Raw genomic sequence first — 19,620 nt, forward strand, 5'->3', positions numbered from 1 at the left:
GGCCTGTCTTTATTTTGATGATAGTGACAGTGAGAGAGACAGGAAAGTTGGGGAAGAGAGGGGATGACATGCCGCAAAATGCCTCAGGTATGATTCAAACCCGGGCCAACACCGTTATGGACTATACTAACCTTATTTATGGGGTATGTTTTTTTCAGGCAAGAGACCCTGGTGCAGAGATGCTCATGGTTCTGGAGGCTGATACAAAGGTACCCCAGCAAGGGGGTAAAAAACTACAATGAGAGGATGGAACAATGATATAGGATAATTTGGCTGATACAAGATCTGGAAATCGATCAAACAAAACATTGGACTAAAAAAGAAAACATTCTGGGGATAGAGCACATGAGATGTAGCAATGGTAAAATTAAGAACATCTGCAATCTATTATTAGCCTACCTTCTGAATTACTATAAGACGGGGTCTAATGAAAGCGTGGCACTCATGTGGATCTCAAGATCAACATGGGAATGGCGTGGCTCTGTGGACCTTACGTAAGTCAAGAATCAAGAAGGTTCTATTTTGTACTCACTCATACAGGTACACGCAGTGAAATGTTGGTGGTACATGTTCTTTGCTAACAACAATACAATATAACAACTAATAATAATACAGAATAGTGATAGAATAGATAATAATAATGAAAATTACAAAAATAAAAGTAATAATCGTAGACGTAGTAGTCGTCTATGACATATTTATGATGTATGACTAAAAATGTGGGCAAGGTTTCAGCCCAATCCGAGCCCCATTGACTTGATTATAAAATTAAAGTTAAATATTTCAAAAGGTATAAAATATATGGGAAAATAATTAGTGGAGGCTTACTGGCAGTGTGCATACAAACACGGACATACAGGCCCTCTCATAGCTCTACAGCCTTGCACAGAGCCATGCCATAAACATATGATCTGGGCCAGATGAGAAGATTCTATGCTGAAAATATCAATTGAAAAGCTGCTTACTGTGGTTTGGTGACCTAAAACATACAGTATACATAAAACTGGAATAAAACTGGGAAACAGTTTATCCTATGCCATCACGTATACCAAAGGGACTAAATAGCATCCATAAGTACTCGTAATACATTATTATCTCCGCCAGGCCGAAGCCAAGGGGTGGATAATGTTTTTGCCCCGGGTTGTGTTGTGAACCTGTGTGTCTGTGTGTGTGTCTGTCTGTCCATGGCTCATGTAGCAAAGCACTAGTGTAATTTAGACAGATATATCCACAATATGTGAAAAATATTCTGTGCTGATCTGTCCAGCAGTTTGTGAGATTAGCTCCGAACACACAGACTCTGTAGGAGGCTAGCCTTATAGACGGCTAGCCCCCTACAGAGACATGCTGTAAAAATGTATCTAGAGCCGTTGTCAGAGTACTAGTGCAGTATAGTGCTGTATCTGTTTTATGAGGGTACTAGGAGGCAAGTCTACAGTCATGTATGGTGCACCAACTTGGGAGAGTTGTAGGATCTCCACATACAGTTTGGGCAAAAAGTGGACACACACACACGCACAGAATTGGCTTAAAAGTGGACACAGACTCACACACAGAGAATCCCGGATTTATAGAGAACACAGTACGCACATTAGAAATACTTACTACATTTTCCCATGACTGTGTCTTTGATTGCGTCAACAAACTGAGCAGGCACCCAGTAGACCCAATACCATGAAGATTCTGTTCGACCCGTCTGAAAAGCCAGCATGTAGTATTCCTCGTGACCTTCAATGGGTTCGGCCACTACGCCGTCTATGGAGGCCCACGCCACCTTTTCCGTTCTGTCCTTACTTCCAATCCACAGCTCATCTTGTTTCAGTTTGAACGTGAGTCGAACTTTTCCACCGGATTTGTTAAACATTCCGGATAAAGGCGCTGCTGGTAAGTTGTCCTTTGTTCCTTTAACTGCTGCCATTATGTCTTCTGGTTTCCCTTTGTCCAACACCTTCTTGTGTTGCTTTTTTCTGCATAAAGGCTCTTTTTTGTTTTCTTCAGCTTTCACCGGTGTATTCACAGCTAATACATCATTTAATGTAGATCCTATAACCATTATCTTTGCACCATTGGTAATTTTAATTTCACTTAGTGTCTTCTCTTCTGGGATTAGTCCCTTGTACATAACTTTCTGCATATCTGATGTAAGACCAGTGAGTGAGTGGATCCTCTCTTTCAGTTGGGCTCCTGTGCTATCGATGGGAATTTTGAGATCATATTTAATCTTGTTCCAAATGATCTTAAGATCCACCATCTGTTTAACCGTGTGGTCTCCATTGCTAATACTGGAGTCCTGAGTTGTAATGTTTTCCTCTTCTGCATGAAATACTGCTTCGGGGCCCCCTTTGTCTGCCTTTTCGTTTCTTTTTCTTTCAAATAGTGTGGTCTGAGAATCCATCGTATTTCATTGATTTTGTACAGTTTGTGTCAAACACATTCACACACACTTACTGTATATAGAGCTCTGGTCTTACATCATACTGCACAAGCCGTTGCCATGCCATGCCATGCCTAACAATGGCGAGTTGTGCAGGCACCAGTACTTAAGTACATTTTTGAGTATATGTACTTATATTTGTATTTTTGGATAATTATGACTTTGATTCCACTAAACTTCAAAGACAAGTATAGTACTTTTAACTCAAGTATATTTCTAGGAAAAGAAAAAGTACATTATGAATTAACTGCTTAATCCCTATTTAAGTTGGGGCCACTACACGCCCTCACACCTAGGTTGCACCGCTGATCTGACCTATATGGGATCTCTGAATCTGTCTGTCTACCTGTGTCCCTTTTATGCCCAAACTTTCACTTACACTATTATAGATGTGTAAAGAAGTTTAAATAAACATTGACAATTATAAAGATTACTGTATTAGCCGTTTTCAGGGAGCCATTTATTCAGTATATTAGGAAATAATGGCTCATTGAATGAATCTACCATTGTTAACTAGCCTGTTATGTCCAGAGGAGGGCGCTGGAAGACCAGGTAATACTCATCAGTTGCTACAATTATCCAAAGCCTCGTTTTGTTTCTCATAATTTCAAGTGATAGTGAGTGAAATCACTTACTAGAGGCCACAGCATATGAAAGGAATTACATTTTAAACGTTTTAGTTAGCTTTCCATGTGGGCATCCTAAGATATGGTCGTTAAAGATGTGTTCTGCTATTTGTAAAAGCTTACCGTAAAAAATGTTATGATGCTGATATTGTTAAATATGCCAGTTCGCTTGCCCATTATTTATGTTTAAAGTTATGCGACATGTGTCACAGATTAAGTTTGCTGACTTTATTTTCACACAATGAGGGGGGTGCACCGTTCCTGGAGGTACTGCAATACCAGGTCGATGCGTGGAGTGGACGGAGCAAGCCCCTATTCCATCTCCCAGTTCCAAAAATCAATTTAATATATGGTCCCCGGGTAGGGGACGTATCAGATATTAAACTGATAAGAACAGATACTACACTTGATCTTAGCCAAAAGGCCGAGAAGCGATGTCGCAGCTCACTACGAGAGAGGAAAGAGATTCTCGGCAATACCAGGCAGCGTCATGTTTTAGACACAGAATACAAATAAAAACACAAACAAAGTAGACTATCACGAATCCTATATCCTATGCAATGAAGTGAGTACCGTGTGCTTGCGTGTCTCTAAACGCACAGAGGAATAATTACAAACGAAACACGTTATGATCAAATGGTCATTTCTTCCTGGGCGAGCTGTTAAAACTGATGACGCATTTACCATGTAGACCAATAAGAAATGGGAAAGAGCAGTTAAATCAAAACCCTTCTTACAGCGACGAAGATACATTGTAAGTGCTGTAGTGCGCGCTAAACTTTACCACGAAGGCGTAATTTAACCATTTATCGTGATTGTTATCAAATATAATGGCGAATCGGTAGGCCTGTTTAGAATTTCAAAGCGTTTAAAACTAGCTACGATAGAGTTCTGGCGTTCTCTTGTGGACAGACTAAATAACGGCGGAGCAGAAATTTGAAGTAGCCCACAGTTGTGGAAAAAGTAGGCATACTCACATGTTTTACTTTAGTAAAAGTAATAAAGTATCAATACTGCAAATGTAGAAATACTTTTGGTACTTAAAGTACCAAAAGTAGAAAGTACCTAATATGCAGCATGTCCAATTTCACACGTTTTCAAATGTATAAAGTGTATACAAATCTTTTAAAAATAGCAGATCTACAAGCTCACAATGCTGGCATCTTGACCATTGTGAGCCTGTAGATTGGCAATTTTCAAATAGCAAGTTTAAATAGGACTGCAGTGATTAATATATGTTTCCTAATAATAATCAGAATCCACAAAGTAACTACAAAGTTTTCAAATAATTGTAGTGTAGTACAATATTTGTCTGTGAGATGTAGTGGAGTAGTAGTAAAAGTATTGAAAATTGGAAATACTCCAGTAAAGTAAAAGTACCTCAAAATTGTACTGAAGTACAGTACTTGAGTAAATGTACTTAGTTACTTTCCACAACTGGAAGTACCCTACTGTAACAGTGAGTTATCAAGTTCAGCAGTTTGCATGATCTGTTGAAACCAGATTTTATACAATCTGAATATGCAAAGTTGCAAACAGGTGCAGGGCAGGCTACTGATCCCACGTAGCCTACACTAAAAATGTCGATAACGACTATTGCACTGCCATAATCAGTAGCCTATCATAGCATGCCTTCTATGGAATAATAATAATAACAATGATAATATTATTATTATTAATAATAATAATAATAACTCATTTAAAATTGATGCCAAACTTCTCAAAGCTGAGAATTCAGAATCTAATTTCAAACGTCTAGACGTTTAAATATCGGCTGATATATATAGCCTAGTAAATTTGTAACCGATTATTATAAAAATGTGCTCATACATCTAAAATCTAAAAATAACATGATAACAAACAGATATATACTATATCAAATCGTGCTCCACCTTTCCTTGCAGGGCGGGGGCGCGCCTGCTGCTGCCGCTGTTGAGAATGCGTGCGCGTTCATGTAGGGCTAGGCTGTCAGTCTGTGCCGTTCACCGTGCTGCCAGAACAGCTGCATGTCTCACACACTCTACAAGACGGAGCCGACAGGGATTGGGAGTGTGTGCTGTGTGTGTGTGGTGTTAGTTAAACGACCCGTTTGAGTAGAACCAGGGCTCAGTATGTGTGTGTGATAGTACACACTGGACGGAACCAGCCGAGGAGAGAATGAGAATAGTGTTGTTAGTGCGGTTTGTTTTGCACCAGAGTGGACGTCACACTAAAAGGTAAGATATGAGCGTTCCTTTAGTGGTTTTCAACCTTTTTCGCGTCAGGGACCCCCAAATTTACACATATTGGCCAACGGACCCCCATTTGAAAAAATATGCCGGGGACTCAACCATTTTGATTTCTTTGGGGTCCCAATCTACACTGTATCATCATCATTAGTGTTCATTTAACTCTGACAGTGTACAATTTGGTTCCATTTGTACACTCTCTGAGTTACAGACACATAAGTGTCAATTTGGTTCCTAACTATTAATTTGGCTGGGGACCCCCTGGAACTCCCTCAAGGACCACTGGTGGTCCCCGGACGGTCGGACCACTGGTTGAAAACCACTGCTTTAGTTTACACACCACTGGTTCTCAGTGTGGTCCCCGGCGGGGACCCTCCCATGGGGGTTACACTACGTAGTACGTACTTGACATAAATAATAACTGATCTACAAGCTAACCGTTAGCTTAGATTGTTTTGTTTTTTGGCAAGCGACTCCCTCCAGTAGTAGTAAGACTTGTTTGAACCGTCACTATTATTGCCTTAACGAACGAGCATTGGATTCCCCTTTTATGTCTCAAGGCAGATGACTTCACTTGACAAAACACTAGCAACGTGTGTGTGTGTGTGTGTGTGTGTGTGTGTGTGTGTGTGTGTGTGTGTGTGTGTGTGTGTCTGTGTCATTTTCATCTTTCACTTTCCGCTCGCTGCATTGTTATTTCTTTCTGTTTCTAAATGCGATAAAGGTATGATGAGCAGCATGTTGGGGCTGTTCCCGTCCGTTACAAGAAGATCAGTAGTACCGGAAACAGTAGTGGGTTGCCAAGGCGTGCACTGACTGCACTGCACTCCCCAACATTTTAAATCTTTGTTGAAGCCTAGTATGCGTTCCAAGCTACATCTATAATCTAAATCTAGATTTTCTAAAACTGTCAACATCTTATTAATTTACTTCTTGGAAATTCAACTGGAAACATTCTGTTCATACACAATGGTTTGGCTGGGGGAAATTGAGCAAGAGCCTTTGAGATGTTAAATGTATTAATTGTGAATCATCACATACTCCCCTACTAGACACACACACACACACACACACACACACACACACACACACACACACACACACACACACACACACACACACACACACACACACAGATGCTCCAGTAACTGGTCTGCATGTCATGCCGTTCACCTAATTTTGCATGGAGTGGGAGGGTTGATTGATTGAATACTTTATTAACAGTTTGCAAAGACAAGCACAGGGAAGTACAGTTCAATACAATGTCTGTTAAGAGGATTTTAAACCCAAGAAAGCACTATGGCTTGTTTCCATTGTGGTCCTTTGTACTCAATTTATCGAAAAACATTTAATGATACACCTGTAAGTGCTCTTTTAGAGCGGTTTTGGAGGAGAGTAAGGATTCACATGTTTTTATGACTGTTGGTAGGGCATTCCACATTTTTGTGGCATAGCACTAGCAGTAGAACACATTTAATCCCTTGTTGGAGCCAAATCTGGGTTGAACTTGATTTGTGGAGCTCACTCTGGTATTGTGATTGTGGACGTCATTGTCGTTTTTGAAGTAGTTTGACAGGTACATGGGTGTCTTTGTGATGTAGTGTATATTGTAGACCAGCTGCCATTGCAAGTTGCTGTACTCTGTCCCTGAGTCATCCCACTGTTCTGTGCATGTAGATGTATGTGTGTCCACATGCACACAAAATATCCTTGTGTCCGATGTATCCCTCTACCTGGACTGGAGTCCAGACCTTTCAGCGAAATGTAGACTGACTGACTCAATCATTTATCTTTAACTATGAACCTGGTATCCCTTTGGGCATGTTATTATAGTTGAACATTTCCCAAAAATGTTCACACATATAAGTTATGTTAATACATTTTCAAATGTTCACACGCTGTCACAACGGCTATTTTTGGTAGACACATCGCGTGCCTGAGCCGGGCACATGAGAAATGTGACTGCACTGTTACAGTATGTTATCCTTTCTCTCTCCTCTCCTCTCCTGCGTATATAGTGAGTGGCAACGTTGATGTCAGCAAGGTGGGCGTGTCGAGCGCCTTGGTAGCCGCGTCCATGTTTACGGGCAGAGAGTACATAGTGACACTCTAGACTACAAATTGACGGTGGATATCTCTATCTGTGTTTGTAAACATTCACTAATTCTTTGCCGACTACATAGTGAACGGAAAACGGGATGGACAGAGCGAAACTGGGCATTGTTACCCTGTCTGTCCTCACATGTAAATTGTGTTTCACTTGTAGATTGCATCACTGATTGTCCAGCTCCAATCTAAAAACTTCAGCGTTTTGCATATGTATACAGTTGTAGTCTAGCACAAAACCGTTGAAGGTCGGCTATTTTCGGAGAAGAGATGTAACGTAGACATTATAAATGCACAAATATAACATAGCTGTGCTTATGTAGGTGGTTATGGTGCAATAAATATATATTGTATTTTTTTGTCAAATCTTGGTAGCACACCAGTGTAATTCAGCTTCTAGATGTAGCTCATTCTGATACCTGCTCAACATCTACAAGTAGCCTGCCTACCTGTGCCCAGATGATTCACTGTGTTCATTGTTTTTAATCATTAAGAACTGATTCAGAACTGGAGTAACCTTCTATTATTATTTCCTATGATAACTCATGGTATGCTACATATGAATGACAATGTTTCAAGATTCGAGAACGTTTATTAGAAGGATAATAATGTGCCATTCATCTCCACATCTGGTGCTGTTGCAGGGTCAGTGTTGCTCAGTACAGCAACTTGTGGTCTGTTCCATGGCTGGTTTTCCCTGGGGAAAAGACAACAACATTGTTAATTAGTTATGTAACTTAGTTATACAACGTGTTAATAAAGTATGCAATCAATCAAAAACTACAGTATGCGTCTTAGCTCTGAACAGATTGTTGTGTAACAAGTTGATGTCAACGCAGCCGGGCTACCCTAATCTAGTTGGCATTGGTATTAACTAATACCTAGTTACTTTTAGTTAGCAGAGACAAAATAGCAGTTAAATGTGTTTGGTAATAACTTACCTTTTGTGAAAATGCCGTGAACAAACACGGCTGTGCTTGGATTGGTTGTTGAACGTTATTTCTTATCTGAGATCCAAGCCATCCGACGTCTCTTTAACTCGTCCATGTGACCTCTGTGATGTTGTCTCCATGCTGGAAAGTTGAAAAATGTAACTCCTTTATCTACCGCATTCCCTCGACGCGACCTGTTATGGCATAAACTGAGCAAGTTTGCACCATTGTAAGTCAATAAAGTATGTAATAGCACGGAAGAGTCCCCGTTTACAAGCTCCGTCACAAACCCTGTGATTGTTATGTAGTCTCTGCCCATAAAGATGGCCGCTGCTACCAAGTGACACATGCTGATGCCCCCTTTTGGATTTTTGCCAGGCCCTATTACGTAATTTCTCTTTCTCTCTCTCCCCACATTGTCTTATGGCTACTTTTTCCTCAGTACCTTGTCCCAAGGCACTCTCAGCTGTATTTTGTGCTGAACTGATCAAACCATAACTATAGCCAGTATGACTTAATCTCTTTCACGGCTAACGCTGGTAGAAGATCATACTACTCTCATGCAATGCCCAGTATGAACTTACTAGTCAGTGGCACCACCCACTATTATGCACCTAATGTAATAGAAAAATAGCCGATCTACAAGCTTGCGCCATTGTTAGCTTGTAGAACAGACATTTTTTAAATAGTTAGTGTCTAGTTAATGTAGCCTGGGAAAGGGAAGTCTGTCATTCTCAGTTGAAACTGTTGACTCCGTGACCTGATGTTTAAGAGGATGAAGATGGTTGGGTGGATGGAGGGATAGATGGAGGGAGGGATGGATGGATGGATAAAATCACTTGGAACATTTTGGAACATTTTGGCCTATAATGACATGCCCAAAATAGGGTTACCAGGTTAAAAGTTGTTAATGGGGAGAAGGATGTCGCCTCCACTTGTTGCCATATGTTTCCCATGTCCCCTTCTCACCATTCAGCATGTACAGTAGGGTCCCCTCAAATGATTTCACCATTATCATCAGTCCAGCAAAAGCCCTAATCTGCCTGTAGACCTTTAGACCTTTGTTATGTGGGAAAGCTCCCAGAGCTTAGATAGATCTGCTCAAAACAATGAGCTTAATAATACCTCAGTAATGCCAAGAGGACATGAGACCCACTCGTACCATGACAGGGCCTTGGGGGGGGGGGGGGTTCTTGGGTTGCTGCATTGGAGTGATGCCTAATTTATGACTCTGGAGTCACACGTCTAAAATAGCAGGTCTACAAGCTCACAGCGTAGATTGGCTATTTTCGGCACGTCGACGTGAGGCTTGTGACTCCATCATACAACAAAGACAGACATAACCACTTAACGGCCTATATACTTTGTTGTGATGAATAGTGAAAATAGCAGCCAAGCTCACAGTGCGTCACGATGGATTGTGAGTTTGTAGATCTGTTATGTTTGCTATTTATGTTTACATTTTTATTTTATTTTTGGAAAATTTATCCAAAATTGTCAGCCCAAAATAGGAACATCAGGTTAAAAGCGGTTAATGTGCACGACCGGGCAGGCGGGCACCTCCACCCTCTTACGCTGAGAGATATCACAAGGCATTGAGGTCTATTCATTTCTCCTGGCTGAGAGGTACTGTATTGAGGCATGATCTGTCCAAACAAATCAGTGGTTGTGAAGGATATGTTAAATAAGCAGAACTATACACAACATTTTCCCCTTTCCACAGAATGGAAACAAAGCCGTTTGAAATGTTTGGGAGCGGAAGGCAATCCTAATGTGCTGGATTATTAATAAATGCTGCTGAGAAAGAGGTCGGTCTCGGTCATTATAATTATTTTCGACTCTCACAATCCTCTTCAGTCAGTAGCATCCTTAAACTAAGGCCAAAGATATTCTGCACTCTGAGTCTGATAATATTATTTCACTGGAGAGGCATAAATGGCCCTTTTGTCCGCTTGAAAGGCTTCCTTATGATGGCTGTGAGAGCCCCATAGCAGGGTGTCACAATGAGCACCAGATAGCCAAGTCTTTTGCCAACCATTTTCAAAGAGGACACAGAGGCTTAGAGTGTGACCAAGAAGAACCAGCATTTTTTTAGATATTGTCATCCACAGCCTGCTCAACACCTCAGAACAGAGAACAGTACTAGTCTATTTCTAAGCAGTTTAATGTCCTCGGCTCACTGGTCATAAAGAGGATTGAGTTTGTTTAACCACTTATCTGGGGTGCAACAGTTAATCAAACTAATTGATTTAATCGATTTATAAAAAATTGTTATTAACATAATCAATCCTTATTTCGGACGTCTAAAAACATTATACTGTAAAACAACTGTGTTGTGCGTAGCAGAGCCAGACCAATATATCGGTAGACCAGTCAATAATTGACTGTTTTGACCACGTCAGTATCAGCAATTATGCTGCAGATCTGTCGCAAATCCTGTTTTTTAAGCACTTTCTAGTCTACCTGGTATAAGATTGATAGATTTTTTTGTTTGCTCACAACACAACGTGTTACACTTATTGACAAAATATCGATCAAAACATTGGTAATCGGTGGTCTCGGACTCAGAATTGGACACAAAAATCAGGCATCGTTCAGGCTCTAGTTGTGCGTAGATATCTGCATCTGCTCTGGTTAGCAAGCCTCTCGGCCAGTGTCACATCTGTACTCGCTTGAATTGCCTGATATGTCTGTGATTAGTCAAGCCTGTGCACCCCCCCCCCCCTCCCCCTTTCAGTGAAATGGAGGTCAGACTTAATACTGTGAATAAATAGTCTCTCAGGCTAAAAAGGGACCAAACAAACCCCTGCCTGAGGAAAGGAGAGATCGGTCACCAGCATGATAGCCTAATAGTGATGTTGTTTTGTTACAGTCAACAATGACAAGAGACTAAATTTGTCGAGCCTCGGAATTTCCCTCCAACCACGGCCGTCTCGGCTGTCCTACGTCTTTGCAAGACACACACACACAACCCTCCCATCTGCAATCCTCCATCAATGTTAGGCCTAATTTATGGGCTGAAAATTGCAGACCTACAAGCTCACGAAGCCTCACGGATGTGACACATAATATGAGCTTCTAGGTCAGGTATCTTCAGCACGCGAAACCATCGTGTGGTATAACCCTCCTCCAGGTTTTGTGATCCCACCGATACTGTAGTTTGCAGTGACCATGATTGTAAAGGGACAACCAAATGAATAACCAGTGGAGTGAGACTGTGTCTGCCTTATCAGACTCTTGAGCCTGTAGCTTGAGGCCAGCTGTCTAATAGCTGCACTGGTCCTGGCCCTGTGGGGAACATGTGTTGTGTGCCTCTTTCTCCCTGTTGAATTATTCAGCCTGTAAGAAACCAGCGCTGTACTGTGTGTGGCATGATGAGGGCATTGCAGTGTTATACAAACAGCTGTCTTGTTATATTGGAGGTTAGTTTGGTGGGGGCGGGCACTTGTTGATAACCACATGAAGCCTTGCTTCCCTATGCTGGGACGAACATTCGCTGACAAGATCTACAAGCTGACAGATCTACAGGCTCACAGATCTACAAGCGCGTAGCTTGCAGAATGCCTATTTTCAGCGAAGATATTTGGTGTATAGGGAAAAAAGTAAAGTAAAATATGAAAGTGCAACAGAACAAACGGTTCCATACTCGCCTCTGCTGTCACGTTAGACGTGGCCGTTGTGTATCACGTTTCAAACGATGCTCTAGGGTGATATGACTTCAAATTAATATCACGATTATTTGAAACTTTTGGCTCGATTACAATTAATGATGATAAACTTGTTGTGAGCTTAAGTTGTATGTAGATTGGTTCTTTTTGTGTGCCACCATTGTACAATGAAGTATAATACAGGTTTAAGTGGTTAATCAGACTAATCGATTTAGTCAAGTTGTTGATATATAAGAAATAAAATACGTTTATCACAAAAACCCTGATTTTTGATTATTTGATTAACCTACATGAGCCAGATTAAGTCTGTTCTTTTTGGTTTCAATATCGGTTTCGATATATTTTCAGTCAATTGCCCAGCCCTACTCTGACCCCAAGTATTGTATTCCCTTACTAGGCAATAGGCGATTACGGACGATTACAGTAAGTCTGGCATTCCGATGAGGGCTCACAAAGGCCTCTCTATTAAATCAAAGGAATACCACACAACTTCTTCAAACTCTGTATGAGATTTTTCCCTGTGGCTTTATTATTAGACGCTGCTTTTATTTCTGTCTCTCTCTGTCCTCATCGGGGAGAGCATCATCTTATGAGAACGTGGCTTTCTCCGTGGGGTCCTGTGGTTCTGTGTTTACGAATACTTTTCCCGTCACATTCTTGCCTCCCCTCCCACCACTCGTCCGAAACGTGCTGCCACTCTGGGAAAAGAGGCCTCTCACTCTCTCTCCCTCTCTCTCCCTCTCTCTCTCTATCTCTGGTGTACAGCTCCAGCGTCTAAAGCATTGTGCTGTCATTGTTATATTTAGCTATCTTTCCCCCCCTAGGTAGTGGAGAGACGAGGGCAGGGACATGGGACATGGGACGTGGGCTGGCTGCTGCTGGATTCTCAGGCCGGGGGATCAGAGCAGAGGGGGGAGTCGGTGGGGGGGAGCGTCCGTCCGAGATGCCATGTCCTCCTCCTCATACTCCATCTTGTTGTTTCCTATTTTTAAGATGGAGGAGGTTTGGGGATCGGGATGCTGTGTGGTGCTGTGAGTCAGTATGGTCTTCTTTGCTAAGGCAAAGTGACAGCGGCAGTACAGTACAGAGCAGAACAGAACAGCACAAGAGCTAGCCCCTTGGGGACAGTGAGCTATTCTGAGCCCTGCGCTTCCCTCCAGCCTCTAGGCTATGTTCTGGGTGAAAGCACCCTAGGGTCACACTGTCTCCCTGTCCCTGTGATTTTCCACAAATAAACCCAGACACTATTCCGCCATACTAGAGAGACAAGACAAGACGAGAGAGACGAGCACAGACGGAAAAAATATGTGGGATCTTTCTGAACCACTTTAAACCTGGTGTCCATATTTTTGGGGCATGGGGTTATAGGGGAATGAGTTCACAAAATTCCGACAACGACATGTTGTGAGCTTGTAGTAGTTTTTGCTGCTTTTAAAAATCAAAGTGGTTATGGGAGACTTTGTGACTGCCCATCAGTGAGATGCATCGGCCTAATGCAATAGCATGGTGCTTCCTATACTCACTGACTTCCTATTTTTGGATTGCATCAGCGGCAGTTGATGAAGTTATACACTGTTGTCATGCTTTGTTCTTTTCGGCCAAGGACCACTTAGCACAAGCCCGAGAGGAAGTGCTGTGACAAGGGTTAACAATTGGCCATTGTCCACACAGTGGCACACCTGCAGGAGTCAGCAGGACACATGTAGATTGCACATGACTTTGACATTTCACGTCATTGTCTGGACATGGCTCTGAGAGGCAGGGCAGGGGCGGGAATTCAGTGGCCTTTAGCCGGACTCAGCTGGTCGCCGTCCTGAGTCTGACCACAGCGTCATCTGTGCGCTAAACAGAAGGCCAGCAAGGCATTGATGGTATTGTGTTCCCGTTGGTGGTGAACATCTTGTCCCCTGTCATACAACTATCTATCTACAAACTATTGTTGCTATTTTACTGTAAAATCATATTCATAGGTCCCAGGTTCTCTAAGCCACTGGTTCTTAACCTATTTAATTTCAAGGGCCCACAGTTTGATATGAAGTGAGCCCTCTGTGTTAATATAACTCTGAGAGTGTACAAATGGAACCCTTAACTCAGGTCAGAGTTACAGACTCGTGTGAGGTTCCATTTGGTTCCTATCCTAACTATCAGTCATTTAGTTGGGGACCCCCTGGAACTCCATCTCGGACCCATGAGGGTCCTCGGACCCCACATTGAGAAGCAGCGCTCCAGGCACAAATGGCAGGTCTCCATAAGTGATGGAGTTCCTCCAGTGTCCCATCTGTGTTCCATACCTTCCCCTTAAAGAATGGGAGGGCTGTCCAGCCTCCCTGTGCTGAGCCTCTCTGGATTTCCTGTGCGGTGGCTTCCAGTGACATTCATATTCTAGGGGGGTCTCCCTCCGCATAACGTGGCTTTGTTTTCGACTTGCAAGACCAATGTTGTGTTGAGAGGAAACGAACAAAAGCTCTGTTGTGGATTAAATTGAGCGAGATGCGACGGCCAGCCAGGAATAATAATATCCTCTTATCTGAACCTGAAACCGGAGCTACCGTGGGCCTGCCCTGAGCTGAGAACGTTTTTTTGTTGAGAGGTTTTCCCATACCTGTCTGTCTACACACAGAGAGCTGGGAATCTGGCGCGAAATTTCAGCGGAGAAAAGCTAACTATACGCACATCGACACAGTGGCTGCTGGGTGAAAGGCATACACATAACCTGCACACTGAGCTAAGGTAAAAGACAACTTCATTAGGAAGACGTTTCGATCCCTTGTGGATCTTCCTTCAGGTCAACAAAATTCCAGCAGGACATCCCTTCTCCAGGTTTGACTCCGACCCACCTGATAGTTCTCTCTCTCTCTCTCTCTCTCTCTCTCTCTCTCTGTCTCTGTCTCTCTCTCTCTCTCATATCTGTTTTACCCTCTCACTTTCTCTCTCTGAGTCAGTCTCAAAATCTTTCTTTTCATGTTCACCCTCTTCGACACACACACACACACACACACACACACACACACACACACACACACACACACACACACACACACACACACACACACACACACACACACACACACACACACACACACACGCAGTGTCTGACAGCCATTAATAGCAGGAGGAGCTGTGCAGCAGTCTGGGTCTTCAAGATGTTTTATGTGGAAATTGGAGCCATGTGGTTGCTTTGTTCAGTTCCTTCCTTCTGCTGGATTGGAATGATGGGCTTGTTCTGCTTAACGTTAACACTTAGAACCAATAAGGGACTTATAAGTGAATAATCGAGAATCAAGGTTTTCTTTTGTTCGTGTTTTTTAATCAGCAAAACATTCTAATTGATTTTTTTTTAAATCTACTAAACTGATAAGCCTGATTAACCTCTTAACCCTGTATTATACTTCATTGTACAGTGGTGGTGTACAAAAATAGAGAAAATAGCCGATCAATAAGCTCATGCGAAGCGTTGTGAACATGTAGGTCTGCTATTTTCACTATGAAAAAAAATATTGTTCATTAATTGTAATAAATGCAAAAGCTTCAAATAGTCATATCTACCAGCCCTAGTAATAGACGTGCACAAATATTGCAATATCTTTCAGATTCAATGATATCGGTCATATTAAATGCCAAGCCAAATACCAAGCATGACACAGGTTACACATGTTACATGGTAGGCTGTGTTATTTTATGGCTTTATTCCCACACTTTGAATCCGGAAGTCAGGAGGACTGCGGAGGGAAGGAGTGTATCTACACCTAAATGCAAAGGGAAGTCCCCCAGGCCAGTTCTCCCCCCTTCTCAGTGGTGGAACGCGGGTCACACTGGAGTAGGCGCCAGGCCAGAGAAGGAAATGGAATTGGGTTTTCCACAGGCTATCTGCAAGAGTAGGTCAACCCTCTTGATGCAGATAGGTTCCCAGCGCCTAAATAACTGCAAGATTACTAACCTTAATAGTAAAAGCAGATTGGTACATGTGAGGGATGCTGCTGAGCCCGCTCTTCTTTGCATCACCTTTGTTTACATCAAAGATTTGCAACAAGATGAGTCTGTAAGTATGGTCTGCAAGTGCAACATTCTGCTGAAACTAGCAATGTTGCGACATGACATGATGTCATGTCAAGCGCTGCCATCAGCCTGCTTCCTGCTATGACCAGAGAGACAGGGTAACTCACACTGCTGCAATTCTTCTCACAAGCATTTCTAAAACGGTTTTCGTCTCATTCGAGAATCCTTGATTTGGGCCGGCGTTTAGCGCTCCAGTAAGGTAAAATGTCAGCAGTGGTGGGGTGGTGAAACAGATGACACAGAGGTATGTTGGCTTCTTGGACAGGATGGGAGTATGCTCTGTGAGGTTAGGCAGAGGGTTGAACCAGGGTGAGGTTCGGGCTCAGTCTCAGTGCTGAGCAAGGATGTCTTTTCCTCTCAGCCAGTCATCCAGTGGAACGCAACATCTGTCATCTATCCTCCCCCCATCATGCCATCAGCAGTCTGAGGAGAGGTTCTGTGTGTGCATGAGTACGTGTGCGCGTATTACTATACTTTTGAGGGTCAATGTCCCCACAAGTATAGTAGATATAGTAGATTGATAGTATAGTATCTATCTGATCCATTAGTTTTATTACTGATGTGTTGAACAAGGTTAAACCTCAGTGTTGGACAGGTCTAGTCTGTACCATGGATTACAGCTGTTTTCATACGACAATATTCTGTCAGCCTGCACCCCGATCTGGATTACACACACACACACACACACACACACACACACACACACACACACACACACACACACACACACACACACACACACACACACACACACACACACACACACACACACACACACACACACACACACACACACACACACACCACTGCTAAACCCCTAATCTCAGCCTTTCATTCTCACTGTGATCTGTGCTCTAATCTACCATTTTCAATCTTACTGCTATCCAGATTAAGATTAATTACAGAGCAGAAGAGAGAAGATCAGGGACAGTATAAGGGAATCTCTGCAAATTGACTCAAACAGGCATCCTTATGGAATAGGTTGAGAACTAGGGGTTGTTTGATACCATACATATAATGTCCGATACAATATTAATCTGGCTTGTTTTTCCTCTTGAACAATTACTAAACTTTTAAGTCATTTGTAAGGATGCAATCTGCTCGTCAGTCTTTAAATACCACCTCTTAATAAGTGACCATGAGCACAGATTATGACCGATTCCTTTGCTCTCATATTCACTGAAGAAAATGTTGAACCCATTCTTCCCATGCCACATATGTTCAGAACATTCTGACATTAAAATTGTATTATCTTAGTTTGAGTCTGTGTCAGCAACACACTGTGAGGTCTAGCAACACTAGTCGTAGGATGTTCCTAAGATCGGACGTTCTTTTCATTCCATTTGTGAGGCATATATCTATCTTCTCTATTAAAGCTGTGCTATGTAACTTTCCTCTTCTACCCCGGATTTGAACCCGGTTTCCTACGCAAGTGCTGGAATGTGCAAATTCCAATTAAATCTCACAAAGCAATGTGATGCACAGTAAAATCCCCTCGTGTTCATTCATTTATACATTTGTAACTACACTCTCAGAGTCAAATGAACACATGATTTTACAGTGCGTGTTTGACAGTAGGAAGTTTTGATGATAAATCATGTGTGTGAGCCAAGTTTGAGACTTCTGCATCCTCTGCATGCTGGAAGAAGCCATGTAATTATCTAGATATGACTCAGAAGGTTGTGCGTGCTGTCCGTGGTTATGAGTGTTCTTATGGAGGCTCCATTTAGAGCCACACGTCATAACAGGAAATCATGTCATTATGTAGTCCTTCATACTGCAAGCAACATACAATATGGCATACAGACAAAAAAATGCCCTGTCTCGTGTTTCTTTTCGCTATCGATGATTCTCCATCCTCTGACCTCCGACGTGAAGTAGTCGGTCATTTTCCTTTACTGTTAAAGTGTAGAGATGTTGTTTGGTTAAAGCTAAAAGTTGTTTTGTGAAGTAGTTGAGGCCCTGTGTTGGGATGGTGGTCATTGCTGTGGAGGGTGTGTTTGGTGACAGGGGTCTCGCCTTCTCTCCAGCTCTTTGGTAGACAGAAAGTACACTTGTACTTATAAGTGTGTGGTGTAAAGTAACAAAGACGTTTTTCATAAATTAATGCTCTACTATCTACGGATGACAGTGTCTCGCAAAAGGAGCGAAAATAACTGCTCTACAAGCTCATGTGTTGCATCGCGATTGTGCATTGTGAGCTTGTAGATCGATCTGGCTGCTATTTTGGATTACTTTTCTTAGGTTTTAAAACATGCCCAAAATAGGGACTCCAGGTTGAAATAAGTGGATAAGTGTGTGGGTTTTATAGATATTTAAAGATAACAAGAGCTTCAGAGACTAAATAATAACTACACTTGAACACTGGGTTCTTCCCCCCCATTTCCTGAAAGGTAACGGATTTGGACATACAAGGTTTCAACCCGTCAGCGACGATATCATTCTGCTCTTCCAGCTCATATTTTCCTACTATATTTCTCTCACTGACTCACTAACTCTGACCATGACTCTCCCTTTTATGTTCTCATGCCCCCCCCCTTTCCCAGGTGGGATACTTTTCTCTCTCTCTCTCTCTCTCTCTCTCTCTCTCTCTCTCTCTCTCTCTCTCTCTCTCTCTCTCTCTCTTCTCTCTTTCTCTTTCTCTTTCTCTCTCTTTCTCTCTCTCTTTTTCTTTCAATTCAAAGAGGCTTTATTGGCATGGGAAACATCTCTCTCCCTCCCACCCACCCAGTGACCTCTGGGGGGCTGATTCAGAGTTTCTCCCCCCAGTTTCCATCTGTTTGAACTAAGCAGCGTGGCTCACAACAACCACAATGTCTGTCCAGCACTATCCACCTTCTCTGTCCACCACTTGAAAAGAAGCATTCACAGTGTGAAGGTCTTTGAACGATGCGTGAGGCATCAGCACTTTGACCAGCGTCAGCGAAGGCGACTCACTCTGTGTTCCACTGTCCTGACTCACTGTCAAAATAAGAACCATGCACAGTACATTTTGCCTGGCCAGGCCACCCTGTGGTATTGCCCATGCTGTTGTCGCTGACTAGACATGCTTAGTCTGGGGAAATTCAAGCCTTTTTTATTTAAAACCAGAAATCCTTGTCCTTGGTAAAAAATAAAAAAGGAGACTTATTTGCTTTTGTTGCGTGTAAATATTAGCGTCACTCACCACAGGTTCTCCCTTCAAGGAGTGGCGGAGGGGACTGGTTTCCCTCTCTTCCTGACCGCCACACAATATTATCAGCAGTCTGGAGGCACAAAACACAGGAAGCTGCCTGCTGGAAGTTGAAGAGGAGGCATAGCAGACCTTTTATTATACTGACTGTCTGACTCTGACTGACTGAAGTTGGGCTAGGGCTGTCACGATTATGACATTTTACTTGACAATTAATTGTCACTCAAATAATTGTGATTAACGATTTAATTGTTGTTCAACATTGGAACCTGATGAATATAAATTTACATTTATGTTTGGCTTTTAGGCTTCGTAAAAAAAAAAAAAGTTGCACAGGGCAGATATGACAAATAACTTACATATTTAATAACTTCATACTTTCAAAAAACATTGACAGT

At 42.3% G+C, this 19,620-nt stretch overlaps 2 protein-coding genes across 2 annotated transcripts in view; one reads left to right on the forward strand and one right to left on the reverse strand.

Annotated features, from left to right (window-relative positions):
• Positions 1–1,591: 1,591 nt before the first annotated feature.
• LOC311046962 (ubiquitin domain-containing protein UBFD1-like) lies at positions 1,592–2,395 on the reverse strand (the record flags this gene model as incomplete). Its single annotated transcript, XM_084059541.1, has 1 exon — positions 1,592–2,395. One exon carries the CDS (start codon positions 2,393–2,395, stop codon positions 1,592–1,594), a length of 804 nt encoding a protein of 267 aa, XP_083915667.1.
• Positions 2,396–5,078: 2,683 nt separating this feature from the next.
• LOC311047521 (uncharacterized protein) overlaps positions 5,079–19,620 on the forward strand; it is a 45,921-nt gene continuing 31,379 nt past the window's right edge. Inside the window, exon 1 of the mRNA XM_084060264.1 lies at positions 5,079–5,276. The gene's annotated coding sequence lies outside the window, so the exon portion shown is untranslated. The remainder of the gene's footprint in view (positions 5,277–19,620) is intronic.

Source organism: Gymnoscopelus microlampas (genome assembly GCF_963454915.1).
Source record: "Gymnoscopelus microlampas genome assembly, chromosome: 6".
Classification (NCBI taxonomy): domain Eukaryota; kingdom Metazoa; phylum Chordata; class Actinopteri; order Myctophiformes; family Myctophidae; genus Gymnoscopelus; species Gymnoscopelus microlampas.